The sequence below is a fragment of the Polyodon spathula genome, chromosome 9 (genome assembly GCF_017654505.1).
Source record: "Polyodon spathula isolate WHYD16114869_AA chromosome 9, ASM1765450v1, whole genome shotgun sequence".
NCBI classification, from domain to species: Eukaryota; Metazoa; Chordata; class Actinopteri; order Acipenseriformes; family Polyodontidae; genus Polyodon; species Polyodon spathula.
In genome coordinates, this window is record NC_054542.1 from 32,661,269 (window position 1) to 32,682,197 (window position 20,929).

The window sequence follows — 20,929 nt, forward strand, 5'->3', positions numbered from 1 at the left end:
CAAAAAATGAAACAAACACCTAGCTCCTTCAAAGCACTTAATGGCTAAGCTAAGGATGGCTAAGCCCCTTACCTGAAAAATACAATGAAATAAACCACACAGGTCTAACACAGCACTTACGGTGTCTTTATGACTGCTCAGAAATACAGCACCCTTTCTGCTTCCTTCTACACAGCTGCCACATGCAGCCTGCCTGCACCTTTTAAATACCCTGCACCTGGTTCTAATTTACAATTACATCCAGGTGCTGGGGATAATTAAAAATAAAATAAATTAAACAAAATGTGCATACGCACATGCTTTTAGGCAGGGAGGAATTTAACCCTCTTCCTGCTCACAATATATAATAAAGATAATCTCATGTAAGCATTTAGTTTGTATCACTATAAACATATTTATCAATCTTCATGTTTTAATAGTTTCACAAATCGATGGATTGTGCATGTCCAATAAATAATTAATATTGCTTCTGTTTAAATCTCTCTCTCTCTCTCTCTCTCTCTCTCTCTCTCTCTCTCTCTCTCTATATATATCTATCTCTCTATATATATATAATATATATATATATATATATATATATATATATATATATATAATGTAAATATGGTAAATAGCAAACTAGGTTAGCAATACTAAGAACACTACAAGATTGAAAGAAAAAAAAAAATCATTAAATTGTTTTGCCAGGGAAATTTTGTCTTAAAATGCTTAGAAACAGTACTTAAAAAAAAAAAAAAAAAAAAAAAAAAAAGGTATAACAAACCATCTTGCTGATTAAAATTTTGTGTGCAATTACTCTCTTTTGCTTAATATTCCACTCTTTAGTACACTCTAAAAAAACATACAATCGAGACTCGCATTTCCTGCTGGAGATGATGATGAATCTGCCACTGTTTATATTTACATGATTTAAATTGAAAAGATTGCCCCGTAATAGAATAAGATATAATTTTATTTGTTGTTGTATACACCTCAGAAATGTCATACTGTGAGAAATAGACAAGTAGAGGCCCAGCGAAGGTACTTGTGGATCACTGAAGGTCTACGGTAGTGTATTATGGGTGTCTGAATTCATTATAAAACTCTATAGTCATGATATGAATGATACACTATATAACTTTTTTTTTTATTCCCAAAACCAGCTCACATATGAGACTAGTCTGCTAATATGAACAACCACCTGTCCTAGTTTCCCCTGGACCAACCCCTGTTTTTGTTATTATTTATTGCTCGTTTGAAATGTTTGGTATTGCCAGTAAGAACCAACATCAATAGTTCTCTTTTCTTTGTACAGTCTTTCCCAAACAAAATGGAAGAGTTGCCATAGTGACGGGAGGTGCCAGAGGGATTGGTTATGAAACTGCAAGGCATCTGGCAAGGCTTGGAATGCACATTATAATAGGTACAGTAAAAACACATTCTAATAACATGTATTTGTTTTGTTTGGGGAGTAAACACTGAGGCATATATAGAGGATACGACATGAATTTTGATGCAGTACTGTAGTTATTCCAAACAGTCTAACCGAATAACTCGCGGAGCCCCAGAGGGGTTAGAGCTTGTGTACCACCATAGCATCATATTTTTTCTACTGGTTGTCGCATGTTGTTCATTCCTTGTAAAGGAGTGCTAAGTTTGCTTTCCATCTGTCACTGAATTTCTAAAAGCTGCTCTATTTCTCTGTGCCTATTAGACCTCTCTTCAAACAGCCATTTGGATATGACATGTAACACTATCCAGGCTGGCATGTTTTGTCTTTCTCTACTGCATACCTATGAACTGTTTTTTAACATGTAACCGAACTTCAGTAAATCAGGTCACTCCATATGCAATAAATGCAAACTAAAGTGTAACCAAAATGACCTCATTTATTTATGCATGTAAAAACTGTCTGGACACTTTTTTAAGACCTGTATCAAATATCGAGTAAGGCCACAATTTGTCCTGATCACAGCCTTGACACAACATGGCAGAGTCTCCACAAGTTTCAGGAAGGTATCTTGAGGGATGTTAATCCATTCAGTTATTAATATTTCAGGCAGTTGGTACAGAGAGCTAGCCATTTAAGTCCCAAACATGCTGAATTGGATTGAGATCTGGGGTATGGTATGATGGCTGGATGTATTGTCTGAAAAGTAAAATCTTAAAATCTGGGTACAAGTGCAGCAGTGTTGGATTGACTTGATCTGCTATGATGCCGAAGTAAATTATATCATTCATTCTGGTTCCTAGTGTAATCAAGGGATCCAGATACACCAGAAAACATGCCTCGCACCAAGGCAATGCCAAAGCCAATCGAGTAGAGAAGCCCTGATAAAGTACCAAGGCAATATATGTATGTATACACACACACACACACACACACACACACACACACACACACATACACAGTGGTTTGCAGATGTATTCACCCCCTACCAATAATGTCACATTTTGTTGAATTACAAATAATCAATGCACAGTTTTTCAAACAAACTTTTTTTATTCAAAGCTGTAGTGGTTAAACTGAACACTTATATGAGGAGGAAGTTAATTATCAGCAAAACGTGCAATGAAAATGTACAAAATGAAATTTACTGGTTGCATATGTATTCAGCCCCTTAACCCAGTACTTGGTAGAAGCACCTTTTGTAGCAAGTACTGATATGAGTCTTTTTGGATAGGTCTCTACTAGCTTTGCACAGTAGGATGGTGAAATTTGCTCAGTTTCTGATAAGTTTGTAGGGGATCATCCTATGGACTGCAATCTTCAAGTCTCGCCATAAATTTTCAATTGGATTCAAGTCAGGACTTTGACTGGGCCACTCATGAGTATTAATGCTCTTCTTGTTCAACCACTCCAGTAAGGCTTTGGCATTGGCTTCGCATCATTGTCCTGCTGAGATGTGAATTTCCTCCTCAGTTTCAGCCTTGGCTGACTCAAACAGGTTTTCCTCAAGGAATCTCGTGTACTTTGCACCATCCATTCTCCCCTCTATCCTGACAAGCTTCCCAGTCCCTGCTAAAGAGAAATATCCCCATAACATGATGCTGCCACCACCATGCTTTACAGTTGGGATGGTGTTGACTGGGTGATGTACAGTGGGCTTGCGCCAGACATAATGTATTGGAATTTAGACCAAAAGGTTCAATTTTTGTCTCATTTGACCACAAAAACTTTTTCCACATGTCTGCAGTACCATCTACATGCTTTTTCGCAAACTCCATACATGCTTTAAGATGAGGTTTTGTGAGTAATGACTTCTTTCTTGCCACCCGTCCATGCAGGCCAGTTTTGTGTAGGGACTGGCTTAGTGTTGATTTGTGAACACTGACTCCTATCTCAGAGACATACATTTGCAGATCTCTCCCATTGTTGGTTTCAGAGTGACATCCCAAACCAGTTTCCTGCTTGTCTGGCTGCTCAGTTTGGGAGGGCAACCTGATCTGGGTAGTGTCTGGGTGATATGATGCATCTTCCACTTCTTAATGATGGACTTCAATGTGCTGAAAAGGATAATCAGCACCTTTGAAATTTTCTTGTACCTTTCTGCTGTTGTGACTTGACTTGTTTCAAAAGCTTCTTGGTCTTCATGGTTGCTTTGTTGGATCACTGTGTGATTTGCAGCTTGAAAGTCTTTATATACCTGAGGGGAATTATCTACACGTTAAACCACTTTGAGTACACACAGGCTGAAATCATTTAACTCATTTTGTGACCTTTCAAACAAATCATTTATGTATATACATACATACAAACACACACACACACACGGTTTGCAATTAACCATGGCCCGGCGGCCCGGAGCCGGTAGAGAGCGCTGTTTGGCTGGTAGTCATGAAGTACCACAGGCCCGACTGTGCCAGTTACATTTAACTGATAATATATATATAATATATATATATATATATATATATATATATATATATATATATATATATATATATATATATATAGTGCATATGGCTTCCGTTTCATGAATCCTGGAAATGGGCCAGTGTGTCAAAAAGCTGAAAATTAATTTACAAAACATTTTTTAAAAACATAACTACGAACTAATCCTAACTTTCCCGCCGCGCGTCATATTTGTTGTACAGTCAGAATCGGAGATTGCGTACTGAAGTGCTGTGTTGGTACTTGTTCCCATGGCAAATCTTTTACAAATAGGTTTTTCCACAACTAAGCAACCAATAAGCCAAAAGGAAAGCGCTGAAATCAAAAAATCATAAAGAATGTAATTATGAAAAAAATGTAGACGAACATTTAGAGTGGAGGCTTCATTATGACAGAAAAAAAGATAACATTTTGCCTTGTTTGGCTTCAGTTTCTCAGACTTGCAGATAAATATTGAAAGGCTTTGTTTAGCCACTCTTTTGAGACTTGTGCTCTCTTTAGTTACCATACACAGTTAGAAACATACTGAATATAAAACCATCATGAAAAAATATATAAATATATTGGGCCAGATAAAATTGCATCCGGGCCAGTAAAAACACTAGCTCAATGGGCCAGTAGTTAAAAATCTAAACGTCGAGTCCTTTCAACAGTGATGTGATGATATCTCTACTGTGATGAAATGAGTTTCAAATTAAATGTTTCTGAAATTCTCTAAAATATCTCTTAAATCTTCTTAAGGAAAGGAATTCATCTTCCTGTGAATGCTAAAAAAAACACTTCCTGTCAATGGTTGCACTGCACTAAATGCACAAGTACCACGAACGGCTGGTTGACAACCATTGAATTGTCACGTCAATCCATTCATGCAATTTTATTAACTTCATCAGAAAACCACTTGCCTCGCGCTCCTGCTGGAAAATGAGACTGTGTGTAGTGGTATAGTGTGAAGAAGTCTCTTGACCTCTGCTTGAGTAATAAACAGTGCAGTCGATGTGATACAGCCTGTTTGTCATTTATCAGCTTCAAGCAAGTTACTGTACAGGAGTGAATAATGCAAAACACAAAATAATTAGATTTTGACATGTAGTTGTAGCTAAGTAATTTGGTAATATGCAGGTGTCACTTGCAGTTTTGAAAGTTATAGCAAATGCATTTTCATTAAAAAAGAAAGAAAAAAACGATTCCCTAGTAATTTAAAGCTCTCTTTTCATGCCTTACTTTCTTGGTCATTAAAGATCACACAATATCTTTACACCTAACATTACCAGTGCTGTCCAGTAAAAACATTTCACTGCCACACTGTGTCCTCTGGTCATATCAATGATGCGCTCTGCATGCACACTTTAGGTCAGTGTCTTTAGAACTGGTACACAACTGTTTTATATAAGTCTGTCAACTTATCAAGTAAATATTAACCACGTCACTAACCATATGTCATGTCAATTTATCTGCACAGTAGCTGATCTAAATACCAATGTCATTTAAATCATTAAAATATGAACTGTCCTATCCCCCCCCCCCCCACCTCTATTTTTGCAGGCAGAGTTGAACCAGTTGTTTTTACAGATGTGCACAGCTGTTTGTTTGTTTGTTTGTTTGTTTGTTTTTAAATGATTTCTTTTATTTATGTTCCATTGCTGGTGTTATCCAATCTGTAAGTTTTATTGCCACACATTTTTCATCTGATTTACTGCCTGTTTGCAAAACATTCCATCAGATATGATTTTTTTGTGTCCACAAAAAACACCTATTTCTAGTGTAAAATGTATAAGGTACAGTTAATTGTGTATAAATTTGGTTCATTGTGTGTGTATATATATATATATATATATATATATATATATATATATATATATATATATATATATATATATATATATAATATGTGTGTGTGTGTGTGTGTGTGTATATATATATATATATATACACACACACACACACACACACACACACACACACACACACACACATATATATATATATATATATATATATATATATATATATATAAACTACAGGAAATTATTTAGATGTCAAAGTGCTATAGAAGTGGTGCTAATTGAAATGTAAATGATCACCTATCAGCTTGTAGGGAGAGAATCCTTACTCAAAGCAGATTGAGTTCCTCTGGCTGTTAACCGGTTTTCTTCCTTTTTAGCTGGAAATTCAGAAAACGAGGGTCAAGAGGCAGTGAAACGGATCAAAGAAGAGAACCTAAATCAAAAAGGTACAGTAATGATTTATTGTGTTTCTGATTTGGAGAATAAAAATAATATGAAGAGGATAAGCTACAGCTATGGCCAAAAGTTTTTCATCACCTAGAATTTTAGGACATAATTAAAAATATAAACAAAAAAAAAAACGTAATCAACCAAAATACAAAATGATATTGCAAAAGTCTACCAGAAGCCATGTTACTAGTACAGTATTTTATGTTAAATATATGGAAAACTGCAAAGCGGTATGTACATAGTATGTTAACGCAACATTATTCTGCAGGTTTCACTCGACTTTATGAAGCAGAATTAGTTAATGCTATAGGGCAATACAAAACTTTTGGCCATAGCTGTACGAAAAGAACACACAAAAAAAATTATTGGTGTACTAGAACATGTATTTCATGTATGTCATGCATGTATTTCAATGAACATATTTTCAGATTTTACTGCCCATAACCAAGCATATTGAAAAGATTGTGCGCAAGTATTCGCTGTGATAATTTTTCCACCTGTTCCACCAAACACCTTCATTCCTTTTGGCTTTATTACTGTAGAACTAACCCAGCATATTCATATGTTGTCCTCCACTTAAGAAAATTCTTGCAAAGTTCTGAAACAAGCATGGGTTATAGATGAGCATTTTGAATGACTTGTGGTGAAATAATTGACTTTGTAATCGGTCTCCATCCGTTTTTTCCAGTGGTACAGAAAAAGATATTTCATGCAATCTTTGGATATCTAAATTACAGGTACAACTGCGTGCAACACAATGTCCTTACAATATGAATTAGTTATATGGGCAGCACAGATATCAATTTGATGGCATTTGAATGAGTCTATGTTTTTGAATGTGATGGATTGTGATTTGCTGTCGATTGATTAAAGTCTTTATGTGGTGGTGGTGCCCCACCTGGACAGAGAATTATTAAACTGTGAAGGAGACAGATTACCAAGTCAATTATTTCACCACAAGTCCTTTAAATGCTCATCTATAACCCACGAATGCTTGTTTCAGAACTTTGCAAGAATCAATTTTTAAAGATGGCAACAAAGAAGAAATAAGAGGTCAACAGTCCCTCTGTAGCATTATGACAAACTACTTGCATATAAAGATTTCATATAAACGTTATGGTTTTAGTTTTAGGGATTTATTTGATTATACACGTTTTATACAGTCCAGTACAGCTCAACAGTCCAGAATACAGATAAGCCACATACTAAATGTGGAAACATTTGAGAGCATGTTCAGACGTATTTCCAGCTACTGGCGAGAGGGAGAGCCTCCATGCTGGGGTCACTTTTATAACATCGGTGGGCAGGACATTGGTCAATCATGGCCATTATACTACAATTATTTCCTGTTTTTTATACGATTGTTAAACATTTAATTTCAAATTAATTAGTTTTTCTTACTTTAAGAGTCTCTGGTAGAACAGCACAATAGGTCAGTCCTCTCCTCCGTCATTAGATTCCCCAGGCTTTGTTTTCTGCTCAGAGACAAAATCCATTTAAAGTTAGAAATCCAGTTAACACAGATCCTCCTCACTGGAACTGAATGCTGTTGCTAAGTTAAATCTGGGGCATTCAAAAACAAATGGACCTACTTCAAAAAAAAAAAAACAGACAAATATTTTAATATAGCTCTCCCTAGTTACAGACAAAGTGACCAAAAGCTTCCCCCTTGCTCTGAACCTACCCCTACTATCCCAACTGTCTTTATGTTCTCTCCCTCACGTCTGAAACTTTGGCTCTCATTAACTAGCCTGTCCAATTTGGATGAACCTGTGGATTTATTATGAAATTTTATAGATGTATGCCAGGGCGACCAACTTTTTCATGCTATGCTAATTATATGTCATTATCAGGAGATACTTAGGTTAATCTTTTTTTTTTCTTTTAAGATGTGCTTGCTGTTGCTGTTATATAGGAATTATAACATGAGACGGAAATTTTTTATTTATTATATTATATATTATATAATAATATATATATATTATATATATAATATAGTATATATGTATATATATATATATATATATATATATATATATAGTGTATTTTTATATATAGTATGAGCCTACAACAGCCTCTTTTCACTCCTGGGGTTTTTATAAGTCTTGTAAAGTAAATAGAAGAGGGAGAGGAGGTATTCCAAGAAAAGCTTCAGGATCCCAATAGAATTCAAAAGTATGTCACCGAGGCACAGACCCTGTGGCCCAATAAAGCTATGTTATTGACTGGTCAGATTTTGTGATTAGATGGCAGTCTAGTATAAATATTAGGGCAAATTATTTGAGTCTTTGTGAGTGTAAACAACTGGGAAATAAGGAAGAGTATTTATATTACAATTTTACTAACTAATGTGGAAAATGTTGCTTAAGCACCAATCAACACTTGGAAAATTCAATATAACACCAAGGTATCAACCAGGGTGTATGCGGTACTATGGGGCCAAAAATGTTCAAATTTATTTCCAGAATAGTTAATTTAAACTGCAGATTTCTCACATCGAATCAGTTGCATTCTAGCTGCCTGGAGGACCTACTACTCTATATTAAGAGTTCTCATTTTTTTGTTCAGCCCCTGTACAGTATGTGCACAGCCAGTTCATTTATTTTTGTATACAAAATCACTCTACTGTACTATGTGTAAGTGCCACAAAACAAACTCATTATCATAGTTCAGACAGACTGGAGAATATTGTACAGCCCAGCTTAAAGTTGAATTGTGTTTCAAGCTGTCAGAGATACATCCAGTGATAAAAAGCCTCTTTACAAATAATGATTAGTAAAATCTTAGGGCCAGTTATATACTTGTAGTGCACATAATCCTCTTCATGCTGGGAGCTCTCCATAAGTATCAGAAGCACTCAAAGCAGTAATCATTCTCACCATTCAAAATACAGGGGTTGTTGTTTTTTTTGCAGGGGTTTTTTGTGTTGATGGGTTGTTCAAAGCATTTGCAATGTCATAGGCAGAATTTCAATTTTTTGTCTATGCAAATAAGTCTTTGTAGTACAACTGGCTGCATTAATCAACAACATAGAACCAAGATATTGGGTTTAAGTTTGCTTTCAAATACCCTCGGATTATGATTTTCTAAATGGCTTGTTTTATCACAGATGAATAAGCACTTCTCTTGATGCATGTAAAATCTTAGTGTTACATATGGACAGACATATTCATAATAACTGGGGCAAAAGAATACCAAGTTTAATTATAACTGGGATAATCTGTTCTCTAGATATGCATAAAATGTAAACATGCAGACAGGTAGTTCGCTAGACATTCATACAGTCTCCATACATCCCCAGAAAATGACAGTAAAACCTTAGTGCCATAAAATGTTGGTTTCCAGAAGAGGAAACAAATATGCATATTATTATAACTTTTTTTTTATTGTAAAACAGGATTTTAGTGCCAGCATTATTTTTGTTTAATTTTATGTCCATTCCCTTTCATTGCCTGCAAGATTCTGCCTGGGGAGTCAACAAGCCCCATGAGTATTTGTGAGTATTTGACAGTGCTTCACAAAGATTTATCTGTCTTGACATTTTCTGTCACACTGGACCAAGTCATCAAGATGCTTCTTGGTGTGGATGTCTGTTTCAAGATGCTCATTGCATATATGGCCATCTTGTGTAGCCAGTGTACTCTGTTTCAACTACTCCTGTGGCTCTGTTAGGGGAAAGGGCATTTCTGTGTGTAGTTTCACATTCAAATCAAACTTTGCTATTTTCATAGTCTTTTTAAACACTTCTGTCATATCAATTGGAAATACATCCGGTGTTAAACGAAGCACCTCGGTTTGCAATACTGTTAAGACCTGAGTCCTTATGGTTACTGCTACTCCAGATAAGTTTTTTTAAAGTCAGAAAAACACATTTTATGGCACTTATTTGATCATCAAAATGGTCACATACAGTATTGTAATTAAGCTAATTAAGGGTAGTAAAATGAATGTTAGCATTAATGCATTGTGCACACCACTGTACACATGCAGACAGGTATTACCATATACAAAGGAAATTATTTTCAACAGATAATAACATATATAGTACAGGGTAATGATGAATTTATTTGACATGAATCTGATTATTGACACAAGCCTGGGGAACTGAGGAGCAAGGTTGTCTAAGAATACTAACGCTACTGTATGAAAGAGATGCTGTGTCTGTTCCTATGATGACTAATAATGGAGCAACTAGATCAAGTTAGACTGAAGGCTTTGTGCTGTGATCATGACTGATTGAATGAGGTCAAGAAACAATAACATTGTATGCAAAGGACTTAGTTTTTTGTAAAGAATAGAAATGACAAGCTGGTGATATTTAATAAACAATCTGTTGTTATGTGCAGTATATTTAAAGCCTGACTGAAGTGGTAGAATCAATGATTTTTTTTGCTGGCTAGCATATCACTTTAGGTGATATTATAGAATATCACCAGGTTCATAAACATTATTTTATACAGTTAAACATATATAATAGACCACCACACGTGTAGATTGACTACCAGACCCAGTCAATATTTCCACCATGGTAAATAACCTGTCGCAAGATAGGCCTTCTCGCATGGCCCCCAGTTTCAACTTGAGCCGGCTTGAGCAATGCTAGATAGGCTTGTCCTATATCTTTGTACTTGGAATCATTTATGTACTGTAAAATCACTTGGGTCATTCGAACAAAATAGAAACCTATTATGCTCAAGAGAAAGGATGATACAGCTGAGTTATAGGGAGGAGCAGTTCAATTATTGTACTCAATAGTTTCTTGCTAGTGTTATACTGTTTGTATATCTATCTATCTATCTATCTATATATATATATATATATATATATATATATATATATATATATATATATATATATATAGATATAGATATATATAGATATAGATATATAAAAACTTGAAATGTGTTATTGCACTAGCTTCAAAATCCGGAAAAAAATAAGAAATTTCAAATATAAAGCATAGATCATTATTTGTATTAGCAGTAAAACAAAGCACCCTGCATAACTGCATATTTTGTTAAGCTGTGAATCTGTTTGCGCTAGATCAGCACACTGAACCATATCTATTACTGGCCTTGACTTGTATTTAACAATATGGTCTATGGTTCCTTGTTTCTCCAAATGAATTAGTATTGATTTTAGGGAAAACAAATAATTCTATCAACTTTGATTTGACTTCCTGTGTTACAGGTAATAGGAACCCCATCTGATCCTGTTTATATTCTTGAAGCAACATGAAGCATGGGGCTCAGGAGGGTTTCTAATAGCTAAAGTTGACAAGGAAGAAAAACTAAAATCAACCGGTATTCATGAGAATGTTGTTAGTATGAATATTAAACATACGATTACATTTCTTTTTTTATTAATGCCCTAGTTTCACCTTCTAAAATGAGATATTTTTTAAGCATGGTGCTTGTATATTGCCCTCGTAAATGATTGTGTTGCAGCTTCTTGTTTAGCGATCAAAGTCGGCGAATGGGGTATAAAACCTAATGAATTGGTAAAGGTTTAACTTGGTGTGAAACCTGCCAGACACACACGATATATTGTCACTAAAAATCTATAGCAAGCATCTAATCTCATTAGTGTCAGAACATTTACAGAGAATAGATCAGTGTATATTCTCATTTGCTGGGAATTGATTTTCATTGAAACAAGTTACTATTTGGATAAAAAACAATGTCACTTCACATTCTCTAGAGGTCAGAGATAAATCTTATCAGCTTACCATACTGTACGTCTGCCTGTGAATTCGCGTTGCTGTATTTATTAAAACAGGGTAGCTATTTCAAAGAAGCACAGGTGACTCTTGATAATGTCTTGGTAAGTTCCTTAAACGATATACTCACGTGTCAATGTTTTAAACCTATCTGAGTTGCTGTTCTTTTGTACTTACTCAAAGCAAGAACTCTATTCCAACAGAGTCAAAAACCTAAAATGCTTATCAAAGTATGAATGCTTCAGCTGTATTAAAGCAGACTGTTTTGAGCAAGACTATTAGTAGTTTAAGCTGTGAGGGCAGAATCTTCTTTCACCCCTATAACTTGACGTTGCGCTATATGGCATTTTGCTGCAATGGGACATTATACAATAAATTACATATTCGAGCTTTGTTATAGCTCAAGAAGTAAAATAGAAATAAAAAATATGATCACTTTATCATTTTTGTTTTACTGGTAATAATAATAATCTTTATATAGCGTCTTTCATAGTGGATCACCATCACAAACGCTTTACAAGATACGAGACTAGGGTGTGTGAACTATGCATCAGCTGCAGAGTCACTTAAAACAGCGTCTCCCCTGAAAGACGGAGCACAAGGAGGTTAAGTGACTTGCCCAGGGTCACACAATGAGTCTGTGGCTGAACTGGGATTTGAACTGGGGACCTGGTTACAAGGTTTAACCACTTTACCACACAGCCTCCTGCAATACATACTGCTGGCCACTGCTTCTTAAATGACTGCACGGTAAGTTATAAAAGCATTAGACCACTGACATTACAAAATATGATAAAGGTTTTGTGTATTTGTCATAAGTAAAAAAAAAATTAAAAACTACCTATAAAATAAAATAATTGACAATTTCATTTGGAGTTCCTTTACTGCCTTTGTTTAAATCATAAAAACAGCAACTTCCGAGGTGTTTTACATAGTTACAGAGAGAAATAAAAAGGCACGCTCACATACTTGTTCTGCTATTTTATTTGCATACCCTATGTTAATATCAATGTTTACACAGAGGTGTTCAGATCTGCTGCCTTTTAAATCATGGGTTTTAATCTAGTTGTGTAAGTGCCTTATAAATAAATATTATTGCTATTATGGTACAAGGTATGAATCACTTACGTTACACTCATTGAAGTTACAATGACATTTTGTACTTAAGTGTATTATTCAATACGAAAATCCACATAACATCAGGACTGGAGTTTTTTTATTATTATTATTATTATTATTATTATTATTATTATTATTATTATTATTATTATTATTATTAAACCATTAGCCTAAAAGCATTTTTTTAATGTTTTTTTTTTTTATTATTTGCAAGCAGAATTTGAGCAGAATAATAATCCAAGGTCACCTTTCTAGCCTTGTACATTCATATAGTGGCAAGATTTTCACTTGATGTTTTTGCAGTACTGACCACACCAATGCATATAAGACCATGCATTTGATTTTGGATTTGCTGCTGCAAACGTTTTTACTGTAGCTTGCCTGTAGCCAAACAACCTTTATCTGTCAAATCAAGCAGTGATGTAGTTGATGGATAAATTATACCATCTGCATTTTCTTGTCATTTATTTTCTTACCCGTTTAAAATCCTGTTATTTGGGACCTCTATCATTCTCCATTGTTGTTTCTGCTTCAATCATTATTTACCAGTCTTACTAATTATTTATTTCAGCAGAAAAGTCCCCTTTTAACCACTATGTCTGAATTTATGAAGCTTCTGTACTTTCTTTCCCCTCTGTAATATTATTGTTTGGAGATCAAATTTAATTTGAGCTAGGAAATACAGTACATATTTTTTAATAAAATAAAAACTGCTACATTTTTTTAAACTGAGTCATGAGTCACACCTGTGTAAATCACACCTGTCTTTTCCAGGTTGCCTAGAAAGTAGACTCTTGTACACTAGTACCCTTACACCACATTTCCATTTTCAAAATTGCACAAACCTTAAAGGACATTTTTATTACTTTAATGAAATTGTGTCTTAGTGGAAATTATTTTATCCATTGGTATCTTTTCCATGAATGTTCTAAGCCTTGTGGTTTTATTTTGTTATCATCCAAAGAAGGACAAGTTTGGCTTATTTCTCTTTCAAAGACAACATTAACAAATCATGGGGTGCTCGTTAAACAGCCAACTTTTGTTGGTAAAGACAGGCATACAAATATGAAAGGAAGCCCTGAGATGTGCTTGCAGTAACCAGAAGAAGCCTACTCTCTTACTCTATCACATTTAGAAAAAAGAAATTGCAGCAGGCCATGGCAGGAGCCAGTGTTTCCAGTAGACACGTGGGGATGCACAGGGGAGACTGGGATGCTGACTCAGCACCTGATTTTCAGCTGAGTGTCGTATCATTGTTCTTGCCAGTATAGTTAGTGATGAGATGATATCTTCGCCTTTATAAGCAGTTGTCAGTCAACATTTAGTACTACTACTACAGATGTGATGAAATAATATAAGAAATTAAGTTGTTTGAGTGAGATGATAAGACACGCAAATAGAACGTTAGTCAACGATAATTTCATTATTTATTTATTTAAAAAAAAAAAAACATACCGTTTTTTAATATTATTCAAACAATATGTTGTTGTTTTTGGCCCCAAACTTTGATTCTGGTGATGTCTTCCACCACACAATTAATTAACTTTATGTGCAGCAGTTATTATGGGCCACAGGGTAGGTATCTGTCTTGTGGTAAATCTTTAGTGTTTTTTATATTCAGTGTTGAATTACATTCTGCTTACCTGCTTTCATTCTTTAAAGCACAAAAGCAGAAACAATTTTCCCGCTTTCCGTATTAATAATTCTGAGTAAACAGTGCCCTATATGTGTTTCTTTTTATAACTACCTGCTCTGCTGGTGTGTACTTCATGCAATTGTCTTTTGATATATACTAAGAAGTATATCAATACCCATTTGACTAGAGAAATTGCTATAGACCATAAACTGTTATCCAGCAACAGTAATGACAAGCACAGGAAAATTTAAACTTTAAAAAAATGTGCTTTTGTTTTTGCAATAACTACACATTGGGGGGGGGGGGGGGTCATCTAAGGTGTCTGATAAATTAGAGTTCTGAAAAGGCTTATAGATTTTTTTGTGATGCAATCAATTGTTGGCATTACTTGCTATGAAGGGTCTTTTTCATTACATTTCACACCAGGCTAAACTAGAGTGTGTTTGCCTAACAATGCAAATCATGCCAATATGTGCTCACAGATGATTATAGCCAGTGCATGGATGCTTTAGATGTTTTTTCTGGGAGGGGGGGGGATATTTTGTAATAACAATCTGCATATTAGGAAACAGTAAATAAATCATTATATCAATGCAGCAAGTCATTCACGAGTCCTAGAAATACATCTCCATCCATGCAAGCAAGCTGGCACACATAATTATCCTGTTGGACAAACCTATCCCCATTGTGCTGCTTGCAATGCTGTTTCTAGGAGAATCACCAGATTCAGAGGTTATCCTGCATCTGTATAGTTTAGTCACAAGGCACAAGGCAGATAACAAACGTGCCCAACCATAACACAGGACTACAAAGAACAGCTTCCATAAAATATAGATCAATAACGGTGATTATTTGTTCTTCCCAAAGCTGTTTATTATGCTTGATAATCATAACTGGACAGTTTTATTGTATGTTTTAGCATGCATTAGACTCATATTTCTGCTGTGAGATCAGCATATTCCTTTTATCACTGGAAACTACTGAAAAAAAAAACCTCACAAAACGCATTACTACATAAATCACTAGACATTAAAGTAATAGGCAATTGGCTATCCTCTATAAAACTACAGGGTTAGTTTTAAGGTTCAAAAAGCTGTACTAGTTCCAGCTGTTTGTGGAGCTAAATCTCACTTGGCTGGGGTTGGTAATTGGATTGCAATCAGGAGGGGGCCTTACTACATTTCTGTCGTTTATGTATTGGGATTTATTTGGGTGTACCTCACGAGACAGCTAGATCATTGGAGAGGAAGCACGGAGTGCAGGCAAAGAAGCAACATTCCTGATTTCTGGCAACTCTGGAAAACTGGACTCTTGCAATGTAAACTGTTCGAACAACCATTGTTTCGCATTAAGAAGTGAGCCTGAAAAGAACCACTTTCACTCACTTAGACCCCTTTGCATCTATCTGCAGTGCCCAGGGTGGCAGTCAATACACGCTGAAAGCTTGACTGGGAATCAGGGGAAAAAAGGGATTGACTTCTCAGGTGAGATTCATCAAAGCCAGGGAATGCCCAGAAGCATCTTACAGCCTTTTCTAAGTGGTGTATATCACATTAAAGCAACAGGCCGATTCCCTGATGCATACAAATGTGGCTCACCGTTCCTCCCATATCTACAAGTGGTAGGAGTCTAATAGGCCCTGGGGAGGGGAGGGGAATACCAGCAGCTGATAGAAAAGGTAACTAAGCTCCATCCTACTGTAGGAACAACAAAGCTGTTACACTTGCACTCCAGTTTTCAGCACTGAATAAAACCCCTAAATAATAAATTCACCTGAACAGGACAGAGTATGCAAGTCAAATGATTCCCTCTGTTTTGATCTTGCAGATTTCAGTGATACAATGTGCCCATTTCATGCATATCGTTTGTTCTGTTTTTATGTGTATGGTAAGCTGTTTACCATCATCATACAATATGTACCAACCTATACATTCCTTTTTTCTATGCTATATTGTATTTAAGATGAGGCCTGAGATCTACTTATTAAGGACGCACAAGCAAGTGTAATGGACAGTGTTTTGTGATACATTCAGCCCTGTTAATAATTTCTATCTATGAATTACCTTATGAAATGGGATGTTCCAAACCTTTATAAAAACACGCACGCTGCCTAGCCGCTTTATTAGGACCCATACCGAATATTTGTTTGGGCCACCCTTACCCTGAATCCAGCCTTGAAGGTGTCTCGAGAGGTGTCACACAATTCTGGCACGGTGGATGGATGCATTATGGACTTTAATCAAGGGACCCAGGATATACCTGGAGAACATGCCCCTTTCCACTCGGGTTAACAGGTCATAATAAAGTGGGCAGATAGTGTAATTAGTAAGAGTGTTATCTCTTGTTAGCACACATACTTATATTTAATAGAGACAACCATTTATGTTGCCGTATTAGAAACAACTTTTTTAGTTTCTCAGGATTGTTTTTTGTGTGTGTGTGTGTGTGTGTGTGTCACTATGAAAAATCCTCATTATATGAACCATGTCAGTGAAATAGTTTGCCAGTTTGTTTGTAAAGGTTTGACAGCCATGCTAATTTGCATTTGAGTTAAATCTCCCCTGGGCTTAATTACAAAACATGGTTTGCTTTGATGTTATTAGGCTGTTATAAATAGCTACTTCATTAATCCTGACTTGTTGATTTTAAGACACTGACTACATGGGAGCTTGTTGACTGTTACCGGAATACAGGGCTTACAATCTAGCATTATAATGGCCTTAAAATAACAGGACCCATTGATATATGCATGCTCATAAACTTTAAAGTTAAAAGAATATTGTAAATGATCCACATTTTTCTAATAGCAGTATTTAATATAATATTATCCATTCGGTATGGTTGATTATTGAACATTATTTATGGGGCTTGCTAACTATTTCAGCAAACATTGCTTAGTTCAGCTGTGCACTAAAGCACATTGATGAACTATTGTGCACTGAAGCCTGGGCAACACTGATATTCTTCCCCACCTCACTTTCCAACAAATAAGACTTGCATAGTCTTCTCAGAAGCATTTAGTGCTGGATTAGTTAGTAAGCATGGTAAATATTGAGAAACAACAGAAGGGAATCATATTAGGAAAATATAGATGAAATAATCAATTTCGGTCTTTGTAAATTATTTATTAACAGTTTATGTAATGTCACACAATCCAGTTCAATGTAAACTAAGTGTAATTCATTCATGCCTAATATCTACAGTGTATTCTTGTTTATTCGTCTCTATGGTGTGCTTTACAAGAAAGGACGCCTTGTTGACAGTCCACTTTATTTAGGTTTTAAAAGGTAGTTATAGCTTAGGGGGGACGAGCTTCACCCCCACTGAAAACACTTTAGGGTTTGCCCTGTTCCTGTGCAGCCCAAGGAAGCCTCAATATGTTACATTTTGTGTGGTTATAAAATATATGGTTACAAAATATTCAGTGTAGCCATAGGGCACTGCACTTCTTAATTGAAAATCATGAGCAAACAAATTGGTGATGCATGTCATTGCCAATTTAAAATACTCTATGATGTGTGTCTCCGGAAGAAATCATTGCCTGATTTAAATGTGTCTTGGAAATTCATTTGATGAATTGTACATGATTTGTTTAAGAGTTTCTGCTGGATTAAAAAAAATGGGAAGGAAAATGCATACAATCATTTATATACGAGGTAGAGAAGTCTAGTATTCTTTGTGTTCAGTTTCACTCAATTGATTTATGTGGTGTTAATTGTGCAGTGTGCTGGAGGGCTACCAGTCAAAAGAAAATTCTCACCGGAATTGTAAGGGTCTTTATTTCTTATTGAATAAGATTAAGTGGTTCAGAAATGTAGTAAGGGTTTTTTAGTGGGTTTTTTTTTTTTTTTTGCTTTTTTACAAAGTACTATTTATATGATGGTAGATTAAATAAATGTATTATTTGCAAAGTATGCATTGATGTAAAAATGCAGATTTCCCGAGAAATTAATTTTCTAGCTAATTGAATTCAATATATATATAGTCATAAAGATGAATGGTATAAACTCAGTTTTGTTTTGTTTTCATAATAGCGCGGTATGGTTTTACTTTTTGTTCTATTTTTACAAGGACAAACGTAAATGCTACACCACTTGTAAGGAACAATTTGGATCTTCTTAAAAGCAACTGATTTGATTTGTATGACTTCCAAATTAAAGAGTAGCCGGGTTCTGAAAAATATAGCATTACACATCCCTACATGTTGCTTCAACTGTTTAAATAATGTACCTGTAATTTTTCTTTTCGTTGTTAACACCCCGACAAATTTTTACACTTACTTTAAGGTCTGTTTTAAAGTTCTTTTCAAAATGTCTGCTCTAGTGCACTAATAGTGTAAGGATTGTTGCCCACATTGTCAAATAGGTAACACAGCAATAGCAATCCAAAGGCCAGAGCATTTGTTATGTTTTTTATTTTTTATTTAGATTTTTTTATTCGGTCTTCCTGCAGTAAGTAGAGGACAGATCTCAAACCCGTGCGGTACAGTGGCCATTTTGAAAAGGTCTTTGAAACAGACTTGAAAGTTATAAATGTAAAAATTTACAGGTACGTTATTTGTAGCAACATGTGGGGACGTGTAACACTATATTTTTCGGAACCCCGCTGTCTACTCTTTGTAATATGTTCTATTTATGGGTTGTGTTTGTATCTTTCAGTCTTTCATGTTCATACTGCAGTTGACTAAAACCTAAACTGAAGTATTCCATTGCTTTCTCAGTGGAGTTCATTCATCTTGACCTGACTTCCTTGAAGTCTGTTCATTGGTTTGTCAAGACGTTCAGCGACAGAGGGCTTCCACTTCACATTCTAGTCAATAATGGTAAGTACCGCAGCATGATGTGTGTTTTGTAGAGTAGATCTAGAATATCTTACCTGTGTGAAGGCAACGTCGTTAATTGGTTATAAGGCCACCATGATTCAGCATGATGAGTCTGCAATGTATTTAACTTGTTCTGGAAGGAGATGTGACGATTTGAGGATGATATCGCCTCTTCGGGGGAATTGGGGGTGGAAATCTGCAGCAAGGTCTGTTCTCCAGAATAACCCATAGAGTGATCATCACTATTGAATCATGGGATAGTGAGCTTAGCACAACACAAGTAGAGTACAGCAGAACAAGTGGAAATTTTCTTAATTAAAAAAAAAAAGAAAAACCATGCTGGCCTGCAAGCAAGATGGCTTCCCTCCATCCTCTCTCTCTCTCGCTCTCTCTCTCGCTCTCTCTCTCTCTCTCATATATTCATTTATTAAGTCGAATGGAACCTGTTCAATAATATTGAATTACAAACCACATGGCAGTTTTCCATATACTTAATGAAAAACTGACAAAAATGTAAAGATTTTGAAATCTAACATGGAATACTATACTACTACTGTGTCTTCTGGTAGACTTTTGCAATGTCATTTTGTAGTTTATTTGATTACATGATGTTCATATAGTTGTGTTTTATGTCTCCATCCTAAAATTCTAGGTGATGCAAAACTTTTGGCCATAGCTGAATAGTTACCATCACCATTCCAGACAGTTTAGGCAAATCACACAGTCTGGAGATTTGCATGTAATCGCTTTGCTCACACAGTAACCAAACCTCTCCACTACATTTTCAGTCGATCACTCTCTCTCTCTCTCTCATATCACATTACCAGAAAATATAACATTGAGGGTTTCTGTGACAACGCTATTTATGAAAATTACATAAAATATGGTATATTGTGGCATTGCTTTAAAATCAAATATATATATATATATATATATATATATATATATATATATATATATATATATATATATATATATATATGTGTGTGTGTGTGTGTGTGTGTGTGTGTGTGTGTTATTACTCTGTTAAGATGTTTCTTGTGAAATTTCCTGAAATCAAATGACACTATTGTAATCATTTGCAGACCATTTTAGGGTAAAGCCATCTATTTTAAGTGTCAAATTTATTCAAAGTACAACATCCTTAGCTTTTCTTTGCCTTTAAAGTATTATATGATTCTCCCATATAATTTGCAGATTGATTGATACTTTTCTATTTCCATTCCATTTTAACTAATATCAAACACCACAGTTGGAGGCAAGAAAGGGGTGATTATTCAACACCACAAAAAACTACTAACTATATGTGCAAAAGATTAACAACGTTCAGGATTTTCTAAGCTGTGATTGCATTTTAGTCAAGCTACATGCATTTTGCTAACACATTGCCTGAAGTACAATAAGTAGAATGTCTTGGAAAAGCTGGCTTTAGCGTACTGTAGCTGACTGTCTTGTGTGTTAACGCTTCACCCAAGGGACATACATTTTACTGTTGGGTATGTTCTGGCTGTGTTCTTTGTGATTA

General features: G+C 35.3%; 1 protein-coding gene across 4 annotated transcripts in view; it reads left to right on the forward strand.

The window, feature by feature from the left end:
- Positions 1–20,929, forward strand: part of dhrsx (dehydrogenase/reductase (SDR family) X-linked) — a 53,527-nt gene that overhangs the window by 14,487 nt on the left and 18,111 nt on the right. For 3 of the 4 annotated variants that reach the window (XM_041259228.1, XM_041259227.1, XM_041259230.1), the window contains exons 2-4: positions 1,295–1,402; positions 6,036–6,104; positions 19,303–19,404. In XM_041259228.1, the coding sequence (XP_041115162.1) occupies positions 1,295–1,402; positions 6,036–6,104; positions 19,303–19,404 (279 nt within the window). The remainder of the gene's footprint in view (positions 1–1,294; positions 1,403–6,035; positions 6,105–19,302; positions 19,405–20,929) is intronic. The other variant, XM_041259229.1, reaches the window with a different exon arrangement.